Source organism: Pholis gunnellus, assembly GCF_910591455.1.
Source record: "Pholis gunnellus genome assembly, chromosome: 15".
Taxonomy (NCBI): domain Eukaryota; kingdom Metazoa; phylum Chordata; class Actinopteri; order Perciformes; family Pholidae; genus Pholis; species Pholis gunnellus.
In genome coordinates this window covers 12,398,551-12,410,401 of record NC_136542.1, presented here as the reverse complement: position 1 = coordinate 12,410,401, position 11,851 = coordinate 12,398,551, and the positions used below count along the sequence as shown (strand labels likewise).

General features: G+C 46.5%; 1 protein-coding gene across 1 annotated transcript; it reads right to left on the bottom strand.

The window, feature by feature from the left end:
- peli2 (pellino E3 ubiquitin protein ligase family member 2) lies at window positions 1-11,098 on the bottom strand. The gene is made up of 6 exons (XM_079174937.1): window positions 10,809-11,098; window positions 6,463-6,592; window positions 4,144-4,245; window positions 3,266-3,463; window positions 2,936-3,124; window positions 1-2,768 (listed from the first exon to the last, which is right to left on the bottom strand). Exons 1-6 carry the CDS (start codon window positions 10,910-10,912, stop codon window positions 2,190-2,192), a joined length of 1,302 nt encoding a protein of 433 aa, XP_079031063.1. The 5' UTR covers window positions 10,913-11,098; the 3' UTR covers window positions 1-2,189.
- Window positions 11,099-11,851: the final 753 nt, after the last annotated feature.

The window sequence follows — 11,851 nt, the reverse complement described above, 5'->3', positions numbered from 1 at the left end:
CATTGGGAGCATCAGTGTGTTCTATGGCTTGTGTACAGACAAAATCATGGAACAAGCCCTTGGGTGAACCGAGAGCCCCACCCATGTTTACCAAGGAGGAATGTTTGGGGCCGCTACTCTGCAGCTGTTACAGAACATGGTCTTAAGCGGTGGGCACAGTGTTTGAGCTGAACGTGTTGGAGAGGAATGCTACTGTACAATATGGGGCTTAGTACTTGACCCTGCTCGGAAGTTACATCAAAATCAGAAACGCTCTGTGGTGCGAGTGAAGCATAATGCTGCGGATAGGTATGTTTCTTTTAAGAAGGAGCCAACAAGGACAAATCCCCCAGCAGCCCACCACTGCTATTGTGATCATGTGGTGTTTTTTTTTTTTTTTTTTGTGTGTGAAGCCCTTAATCAAGGTGGTTTCCGCCCCTCTCTCAGTTCCATTCATCCTTAATGCAACCTGAAGAACATTTGAATGCTCTAATAGCAACGCCACCCTCAACATCTCATAATGTTAACGCTCAGTATTGTACTTGATGTACAAGAGGCAGAATGAATGCCTCCAACTACACTCTGCATATGGGCACAGTCTGGTAAGCTAACATCACAGAAGAATGCACGATTCGTCCCAGATTCTTCAGTTTCAATTGATCTGCTACTTGGTTTTTGGACAACTTGACTCATCCACACACAATGGAATTTACCAAATTTGGCACGGTGTGTGATAATATCATTATTCCCTTGGAGCTGGTTGCGAGCAGCTGAACAGCCTCGACTATAATCCAGAGCTGTCAACATTCCACCGTAGCAGCAGTTTGGGTTTAGGATTGTTTACAGAAACACTCTGGATCGGAGAGAGTGGTCGTTACATCTTGCATGTGGAGGGGAAGGAAAAAAAAACAAAAAGAAAACAGCTCCTCCTTATATTTGGTATAATCTCTGGATGCTGCTGAGACTGTGCCCAGGTTTAACAGCGTACAAATCATTGGATCAGACCCAGCATGGGATAAAGCTAACAACAGTGCAGATTGAATACAGTACGTGTGTGGGGCACGGCTAGCTAGCAAGCGAGCGAGCGAGCAGGTGCGACTGATGCATACGGTCGTACGGCTCTAATCTTTCACTGCCAATAGGCCTCGCCTGTAGCTGTAACAGCACAGCCATTGAGAAAGTTAGTTGCGTGATTAAAGTACCACCAGTGAGGAGAGTCGATGTATTTCAGTACATTCATTGTCAAAGCCTGCGAGGTTGGTTTGCTTCCTGTTCTCTCTGGTAGTGTTTTGGATGGTGGGCGAGATCATAGAAAGGGGATCGGGGTGAAATTTAAACAAACAAAGCCCAACGGGAGTCCAACCCACATACACACTCACACATGCACACACTCGCAAACATTCTCACACACACACACGTTATTTATGCAGGAGAAAAATATATTAACATTTGCATTACAAAACAGTACATGGGCCTCAGTGTAGTAAAATACCTCTTCTGTCAGATACAAACGTGTTGAAGAATCCATGTGGGCTGTCATTTCTATATGTCTTATGTATGCAAAACTATCTCTCCCTTTGCCATCTTCTCTCATTTATTAAAAATATTCCCACCGTTTAATGGGATTTGAGGCACTGGATTATATCTCTGTACATTAAGTCCTTAAAGTTTGTTTAGCAAACGGAAGCGCAAATCTGGAGAACTACATGACCTAGATGCCATTAGGGGGTTCAGGGCCGACGGGGCAATGGGGAGCACTTAACTAGTTTGCCATTAGACCCAAAGTTTCTCTTGGCTTTTCTCCCAGCCAACAGTCCAGCTGTCTGGCTCTGTAAAAACTTTAAATCATTCTCAATTTATTCCTTCAACAACCTGAATTCTCCAGCCCTCGGACGGAGAACCAGCAGTCGTTGTACTTTAAAACAGCTGAAACAGTATTTCATTTTGGAGGAGCAAGGCATCTGTGGTCCAGTGTGCTTCACGTCTCTGTATCCCACAGTGGCCGTCCAAATAGCCACACAAGGGCCCTGCACAAGCTGTAGTGGCTCTCTGTTGTGCAGAATCCACAGTATATGACCGGAACGTGAGAAGACTTACTTCTTCCCACAGCTGGCTTACATGAACAAAAGAAAGCACAAAATAATCGGAACAGTTTCACAGCATGTTGGCATTCCTGTCTAATCTTCTCTGCCGGAGCAGGACCCTATGGCTCAGTCCACCGGGCCCTGGAAGATTAGCTTGGACCAGCCCTGAGTGAGGCCGAGCTGGGTGGCACAGAAGGGGCAGGCGGCGTGGAAGGCGTGGGTGCCGTGGGGCAGAGGGATCTCGGCCCAGTACTTGACCGACTTCTCCGAACACACGTGTCCGCACGGCACGAAGGCGTGAGTGGGAGCGCCCGTGTCCACGTAGAAGGCCGGCTCACAGCCCAGCCACAGCGGCACGTAGGGCCCGACCACCCGGCACATGGGACACTCTCGCTGAGCGCTGGCCTCCTGCTCCGAGCGGTGGCCCCAGTTGTGGTGGCCGTGAACGTGGCCACAGGCCAGGTAGACCCACGGCTGCTTGTCCTCCAGGGAGGAGAGGGCGCGGCTGCGTTGCATGCTGGGGAAGGCGAGCGTGTTGAGGCCCACGGGGCACTGCGGGCGCCCTGCGTTGATCTCCTGCCTGAGAGCCTCCAGGTGCTTTTGGGTGGGAGTGTGAAAGAGGCCTTCTGCAGTACGCCACAGCAACGTGGCTCCGCACAGATCCACCAGGGAGCCGTCCTGCAGTATATTATTCTCATGCTCCACCTGCAGACGCACATTTAGTTTCTGAGAGAACGCTTTGGACATGCATGCAACCGTCACAGACATATTTGTGCATTGAGAAACATCTGCCTGATCCTGCATCTGCTCCACTTAAGTCACAGTGACACTTCTGCTGTGTACGTGTATAGCGCATGTATGAAGCTACTGACCAGTTTGCCCGGGGTCTGTGCTGAGCGGGTCTCTCTCAGTGTGTAAACATCCCCACAAACAGAGATCTCTCTCCATACGCCCGGCTTTGACTCCTCCGTGAACCCGCCCCTCGGGTGCATTACCAGCACACCATTGGTTGTTAGTCCGTCCATGTGACCGTCGGGGTTCTTCCATTTTGCGGCTTTTTCCTGCAGGCGAGACGGAGGACAGATGAAAGTGAAACAGTGACAGGAATTTGTTTATCTGATCAGAACTCGGCTAGAACTAGAAACAAACTGGACATCCAGCCCATCCATTAGGACAGCAGTGCAAGTAAAACTGGTAATTACCCCGAGGAAGATGTTTTTGGAAGAATCAAACCCAGCTGCGTAGATGCGAGCAGTGAAAGGCGGGTTACGCTCGCAGACAACTCGGCACGCAAAGCGGGAGATGGTGCTTTGTGTGATGGGAGTCTCCTCTCCCTCCTGGACTCCTGCTATTGTGTCAGTCACCACAAAGTCTATGGGACTCTCAGTGGAACGCCCAATCTACAAAGCAACACAGAAACCAATACATTTCATGCTATATTATTATATTGTTGCATGTGATATCAGACACCCCCCCCCCCCCCCCTGAAGACAATGTCCAAACGGTTCTTAAACTGGAGGTGAAAATAAGCATTTCCTCATTTCTAACATCTAAAAGTGTAGCTTGTATCTTAGTTTCCACTCCTCTGCTGCTTGACTATTTATTCAGCGTTGTTTAAAGACACATGGACACAAAACAGAGCTGAATGTGAAGCACGTGTCTGCAGTGCTGACTTCCCCCTGGTCATCATCTCCTCGCTGTACATTCAGATTAAAACAGAAGAGTGGACAGTACACATGCACAATCTGGAGCAGTGTTAAGTTCAGGAAGGGAGATATTTTAAGGCGTAGCTGCAAATATTGTTAATTAAACGTCAATCACACTATTACTCAATCGACAGAGAAGCCTTTTTGATAATCCCTTCATGGTCCAAAAAATGCCAAACAATTGATTACACGTTTATTAATGTCAGGTGTTGATGCTTTTCTTAATCATATATAGTATTCAATTATATATTTGGGTTTGGACTGTAAACAAGTACAGTAAAACAAGCAATCTGAATACATGGGACTCTGGGAGAGGACGGGTTATTCTAAACACAATCCTGACAGGTGACCGTGTCTCTTCCTGGGGTTCTCACCTGAAACATGTCAGTGTCTTTGTCATGGCTGTACTCCACCACCACCGTATGGTTCCTGGACAGTGTGTAGGAGATGCTGTGTTGGCCTTTACAGTTCACCGCCTGAAACACAACAACCAACTCGTTACAAACATGCTACCCTAATGTGATGCCACATTAAAACACAACAAATATATATCCTAACAATTTAGGTTGAAGCACTGAGCACACCAACAACAAGGGGGTGTTTTACGGTGTTGCGTTATAGTGACGTCAGTAGAATCCCTTTCATGTCTTGGTTTGTGGCTTTAACACCAGATCTGAGTGCCAACGGTTCACAAACAGGAGCTGGAGAGAATATATATTTCCACCCTATTATTTACAACAACAAAACATCGGCAGGCATTTTATTACAATGGATTATTACTGGGTTTCTTCATTATATTACCTACAAGCAAAGATCAGTGGCAGGAATTTCTGGTAGAGGAACAGGGAAGTGCATGATAAGTCACACTCCCGTGACAGTGACCATAAACTGGCCTCACTTAACACAAGCTCGCCGACCAGCTGAGCTGCCTCGGTCAGTGTAGTGTAGGCAGGGTGGGTCAGAGCCACTCGGGCCCCACTCCCATCAACACTTGACCACATGTGCCACTATCATCGCGCTCTAATCTGCAAATTCCATTTCCCCAAAACAACCCCCCCCCCCCCTCATTCAAGAGGGAGAGAGAAAGTGGGTCATCAGCGCTTCCAAGCACATCAGAGACAGATGTCACAAATGTCATCACGCAGTCTCGTCTCGACCGCGCCGCTACAAACAAATGCTCCACTGAAAGAAGTTCATGCAAACATATATTTTTATAAACCCCCAAAATCTCACACACACACACACACACACACACACACACACACACACACACACACACACACACACACACACACACACACACACACACACACACACACACACACACACACACACACACACACACACACACACACACACTCGAAGGATTGGAAATAAAACCACTGGTCATCCAGTCCCCAAAGGAAAGGCCAATGTAAACAATCACACTTGCATAAATGGCGTGATTGAGATCAAATGGGGAGGTGAGAAAAGCCAGGGCTGGATCTGAACAGGAGGCTGGCAGCGGCATCATGGGAGCTCCTCGTTCTGTCATGAACACCAGAGTGTGCACGGACACGTGAGCATCTGAGCCACAGAGCACTCTCAGTTCATTCGTCTGAGACTGAAGCTGGAGTGAGTTGGTGGACTGCTGAAGAAAAAAGAAAATAATAAAAAAAAAACAGGAGATGGCTTGGTTGACTTTACTCTTTAATCAAAAAGAAGGCTCTCCTAAAATCAAGCTCACCACCCTGCTGGTTTCTTAAGGAAAGGCTATATTTGGCCACGTGTACAGCTGAGGGTGCAGGGTCAGGCAACTGCAACAACTTCCTCTTCAGTCGACCCTCCTGATCCCAGGCCTGGTAACAGGGTGGCCGAGAGGGACAGTACTGAAAGGTGAAGGACGTCACAGCAGCTCCCATCTCTCAGACGGTCGTGTGTCTAATTGCGTAAAGGGCACTCTTTGCTAAGTTGAGCTGTGCAGCAAAAACGTTCGGGGTCCGGTGCAAACATTGTTTTCTGACTGAGAAACGACTCGTAGGCTGGAGCGGCAGAAACATTTAGCCAGACTTCATACAGGCCACGTTTAAACTCAAACTCAACCGGAACGATGCACAATCTCTGCGATGAAGAAGCCTCTTGTCACAGAGAAAACCTCAGAGACCAGGAGTCAGGTTCCACAAGGTGAGAGTAACCTGAACCAGAGGGCCTTTTGCCAGCGATCTAAACGCCCAACAAATGTCTGGAATATTGGCCTCCGAGAGGTGCAGGGGTAAGCAGTTCCTCTCGCTTGTTTAGCAGTTTTTGCTTGGGAACCAAAGGCAGGAATGCAGACGTGTTATACTGGACGAGGCAGTTTCTGGCAGGCAAAGAAAAGCTATGAGGCCCAGGTAGGAACTACAGTTATTGTACTGGAAATGTCAACATACGGGGCTGCCAACAATAATGCAACGGCGCTCACTGCGAGTTCCATAAGCTACTGAAAGCTCTGAAAAAGCTTTTTCCCCCTCAGCTGTCGTTCCTCCACCTTTAATCTGCTGAGGTCAGTTACAAAGTGAATTAAAAACTGCACACGTACATCAACAAAATGACTCAATCTGTCCAAGTTATTCACCGACATGCTTGTATACATTTAGTCAAAAACATACAATAAAAAACAAGCCGACAGCTTCTGTTGAATAGATCACCGTCTCGTCCTCTGATGCGGTCTGTACCTTGCTGGCCTGCGGTGTGTTGAGGATGTGCACAGTGCTCGGCTTAACACCGTTGGCTTTGGTCCGCCTGTACAGCGCAAATCTGCTTTTCCGTCTACCCCGATCTCCATTGGGCAGAGAGCCATTGTACCTGTCACGGGAAGGGCGGTGGAGGGAAAGGACAGCAAATTAGCATTTAAAAATGTTCATGAAAATGCTTCTCATCATTAGCAGCTGCAGAAAGATGTGTCCAATGAGATTTAAGTAAACAGGGAGACTTAGAAAAACATTTCCGTGGTTTTGTGAAGAGCTTTTCCGTGCATTACATCATTGGCAAATCTAATGCCCCCTATTAGCAATCTAAGCGTTACATTGGATAATGTCTCTTATTACATAATGCACTCTGGTACTTGTGATTTCAGTGAGCCAACTCTGTGCTGACTGCAGCTGTTCTTTTGTTCCGTGTTCCAGGCAGGAGCCGGGTTTTAAGATGCACGTCAGGTTCACTATCACTTTGGGAAAGCACAGTCTGGGCGGAGAGCTGGCTCACGCGACTGAAACGCGTTTTCTCATAGTTGGGATTGTTTGTTTTTTTACACACACACACAAAGTTCTAAGATCTCAATTTCAAAGCCTCGGCAACACCGGAAGAGAATCCTCTGTTTTGCCCCTCAGTCTGCAGTGAGGCGCCGAGCCTCGGCAGCTCCTCGTGAATGAAGCAGCCCCCCCCCTCTCCGTTAGGACCGCTCCTCTCCCCGTCCACCAGCTGGGACACCCCATGCTCTACTCCCATCCAAACACACAGGCCGTCTGCCACACACTCGCATGTAACAACAGTGTGCTGAGCGGACACTTTGCACAACGCAAATATCGCTATCTAAAAGCCTGGCGTTTTGCGTAACAATGCATTATCACGAGGGAGTGAACTCTTCAACCACGACATGATCTGCAAATCTTTGTTGCAACACAAAAGCAAACAGTCGCAACAAGAGATCCCCTTTCTGCTCCTCCCTGCGTCCCCTCCAAAAGCGAGTCCACCTGTCCCGAGTCTCCTCACGGCTGGCCAGGCATGGAAACACATGGTCCCAGTCAGCACAGTGCACAAAGCTGGCCTGTAGGACAAGCCACCCAGAGAGCGAGAGAGGCACTGAATGAAAGTACTACCAATACACCGACGGCAGCAGGGAAATGACTAAATAGTAGTGGATACATAACTGTATTAGTGTTTAGATTGTTCACTGTTACAAAGGCTTTTAATTCTAATGTGTATTATTAATAGTGGTTGTCTTTTACATACACTGTGGTAACAAGGTACAGGACACAACACCTCAAAATTAGAGAAATATAACATAATATGGTCCAAAAAGATCCATGTGGAAAAGGAATACTGATGGTCTATTATTAATAAACACACTTATGAAGCTAAATTAACAGCATCCTCCTGACTCTGTACTACTGAATAAAGAGCGACTAGACATAAACAGTATGTCTGAGTTGGATACCTGCCTTGATGTCGCACACATTTACAGCACACAATAAGATGATATGCAGTTTAGCATTTCTCCATGATGAATTCAAACCACAGAATATAATCCTGGCTCTTTAAAAAACTCTTTCTATTATTCAGCATAACACTGAGGAACAATATTGTCATTTAGGAAGCGCCACCGTCACACTAGCTCGGCTCAGGCTTTTTTTAAAGCTGCCCTCCAACCGTCCCTTTTGACCTGTGCCAGGCAAGACAGCGGCTTTACCCTCCAATGTTTAGGAGCCGGGATTAGAAGACTCTGGCACATCACCTATCGTCCCCGGGGCTGCTCGGAGGAGCCAACAGCACCTCCTACCTCTTATGCTAAATGAAAAGGCTAGTGTTCGCAGAAGGAGGAGGGTCACAGAGGCAAGATGACGCTGCAAAAGTAGGAACACGGGCCGCAAGAGCTTCGGGTGGGTCAATCTAAACTGTGCAAATATATAAATCATCACTGCACGGGAGGCAGCCAGATGGCACGGTGAGGGAGAAGAGCATCGGTCTACTGACTCAGATTTAAGTACCCGTCTGACTGATGAACACCACATCAGCTCCACCTGCTACACTCGACCGTGTTGAGGAGCGGAGGGTGGCAAAAGAAGAAGTCCTCTCTTTCTTGGATGGATGAAATTTCTACAACAAAAACGGCATCGCATCTAAACAATCGGTGCCAGTTTTTACCAAAGACGTTGATTTGTGTACTTGCTTTACCGGGTGGTTCTTTAGGGGGAGACATGTACAAAGTTCAATCAATAGGCCCAGTCTCCCAGTCACAATGGACAGAGGAGGCTGAGTCCTGATCAATCCATCCTTTCATTTCCAGGATACCCACACAACCCCCCCCCCCCCCCCCCCCCCCCCCCCCCCCCGCCCCCCCCCCCCCCCCCCCTCCTCCTCCTCCTCCTCCTCCTCCTCCTCCTCACCCTCACTGACCAGCACCAAGCCAATCCATCCAGGCAGAGATGGGGGGGGGGGGGGGGGGGGGGGGGGGCAGCCATGCAAGTAATAAGAGCCACCACCACGGTCATGGCAACAAACCACTGAGGGAAGTGCTGCTCAAACAAGCTTTGTTCCGTGCCGTCAGCTATCTTGTCTACCATCAGTTTTATCAGCGGGGATGTGATGTCATGGCAGTGATTATACACCCGTCACATCTGATTCAAATATGTGTCTTTATGTCGGGGGAGAGAACAAAAGTATCAGCTACACACACGCCATGCGTTCAGCCCGGGGTAATAAGCAGTCTGCGCTTTTTTTTCGTCCCCTATAGTTAGCAGTATGGCTGTGAGAGTACACTCCACCACGCTCTGCATGTATACGCTTTATAAAGGATCTAAATACACGTCGTCTCTACAGCGTGTTGAGCACAAACACCTGAAAATGCTCATTTCAAGTCGGTTGCAGTACTGGACAAAAACCCAATCACTGATGACACAGCAGGTGTTTTCCGTTATCTGTGGCCGCCGTTGGCCCTGACAGATTATTCATACAAACATGATTGTTCAGAATGATAATTGGTCACAGTCTCCTGAACAGATCCTGGAAAAAAAATAACAGCATTGGTTTTTGAAAAAGCTCCGACATAAACAAAAGGAAAAGACTCACCAGCTTTTACTCAGTGGCAGGATGAGACACGTATACTAATGACACTATAACTACCTGGTTTTTAACATCAGCAGATTATGGGTGGGTAATGTTTGAGATGTTGCAATATTAGTGCTAATAATATGATATTTTCAGTGTAAATGGCAAAACTTGAAAGCTGACTAAACACAACGCAAAGCTTTGATCTAGATCTAGGTTATCGGAATAAATAATAACTATTTTGATGATTGTGAGTGATGGTTTAAGTATTTTTTGTTATTGTAGTGTTTAGTTTGCTGGATTACCTAAGAACAGATATGTCATGTTTGGCAATTTAATCCATGCAGTTACTCCACATTTCCCTATTATTATTATTATTATTATTATTATTATGACACGATTTACATGGATATTGTGAATTAAAATTGTATATCGTGATAAAAGGACTGTATCCTAGCTGATGTTGAGCTTTAGTGGTGGAAAAGCCAACAGTTAAGGTCTCCTACCTGACCATGTGGACAGGACACGTTAGTGGAGAAGCAAGGTGTGTGATTATAAACTATTGAACGCAACAATGGTCCATTCCAGCACCATGGACACCATACAAACCATGGCCTACAGTGTGAAGTTATGCGGTCTGAGCTACAGATAAGTTTAGAAAATAGGAAGAAGCCTGGAGGCTGGGGGAGGGGACCACCACCACTTCCGAATTCCTAAAACCCCATGAACCCAACTTTTAAGATCGGAACGAGCGCCCTGGTCAGAGTTGCTGACCGAGTCTGGGTTTCCGGGTTACTCGGGTTGCCCTGAACCAACCTTGGGACACTTTGGTTGGTTCAAATGTAGCTACAGTGTTTTGTTTTTTTTCATCCCAATTGTCTGGAACTGAAGCACTGTCACCACCTCGGGGACGCGTAAACGTACACAATTTCGGATTGCGCACGTGCCTTGATTAGTGGAGTAACGTGAGCGCGTGAATCTAAAACTGGGCTCGGTGTTTTTTCCTGAATATATATATATATATATAAAAATGTAGCCGTGTACAAGTCGATGTTTGTCTAAAATAAAAACACAGTGAAAGAGTTCACACCATATTTTAACAACTTACACTCAACGTTGCTACGTCACCTATGCGGGTGTCCTCTTGTGAAACTTCCTCCAGATAAACACCCGCCTTCACGTTCTCGTACTTGAAGTCTATACGGTTATGTTATCCAAAAAAAAAATATATATATATATATAAGGCTGAACTTACCCCAGCACCACCAGCTCCCCGTACTTCACCGGGTCTTTGGACGGGGCGCAGTGCTCCTCTTGGCTCGAAGAAAACATGAGGCTTCTGGCTTCACTGACTAACATTAGCTTTACAGTAAGAGCAGCGGCTCAACAATCACCGGGGATTATCTTCAGAAAACACGACGGGCTCTCATTTCAGACTCTGTATCCAGCTGCGTACGTCTCTGTGCCCACGACAATCCCGTTTTCTATCATTAAAGTGGTCTCAAACTACTTTAGCGTGACATGGCAAAATGTAACTTACTTGGCGGTTGAATCCGCTCTGAAGCAGATACAAAAACAGCGAGGAGCAGGGCCGGAATGTACCATTCCCTTGTTCTTTACTTTGTGTAGGGGGTGCGCCACACCAAATATTTGTTTAAAATAGTGTTTTTGCCCTGAGTGTGCTGTGTGAGGTGATAAATGTGCTTAACTACATTAGATGGAAGTACTTTTCGTTTACTTTATTGTTGGGTAAAAAACCGTTATGGTACTTGGAGTAAAACTCCCTACTTTTGTCACCTCACATGGTCAATGGATCGCACCCTGTGTTATGTAAACAAAGAGTACAATCTGGGAATTCTTAAAGGATCATACTTTTTCTGATGTGTGTTTGTGTAGAGTTTCCAGTTTTCCATATCTAACGAGAATAAGGGTTTACTCACGTTTTCTTCAAAATATCCTTTGAATATTGGCATCACGTGACTCGCTTTTCGCCCCCCAGCACAAATGTATTGAGGATCACATAATTGTATTAGATATGACTGCTTTTGTATAAAGTTACACAGGTCTAAGTGAGCCTACAGAAGGTGGGGCAGCAATAGTGGGAAACGCATGAAAATATTCTTCCTGGTACATTTCCTGATTGTGATATCATGTAGAGTACATTGTACTCTAAATGATATCACGGATGGTGCAATCAGGTTTGCTTATTTTATTGTTGACCCCTTGGGCCCTTTCAAGAACTTTATTTGATTATGACTTTATTGCAGTTGGCTAACGCATGTGATTGTTTGTGCAACC

Bases quoted from the DNA above. Each gene is read 5' to 3' on its own strand.
- peli2 (XM_079174937.1), bottom strand. From the start codon at position 10,912: ATGTTAGTCAGTGAAGCCAGAAGCCTCATGTTTTCTTCGAGCCAAGAG. The intron at 6,593-10,808 runs GTAAGTTCAGCC...TTCCCGTGACAG, and splicing joins GGGGAGCTGGTGGTGCTGGG to GTACAATGGCTCTCTGCCCA. The intron at 3,125-3,265 runs GTAATTACCAGT...TCTCGCCTGCAG, and splicing joins CCAAAAACATCTTCCTCGGG to GAAAAAGCCGCAAAATGGAA.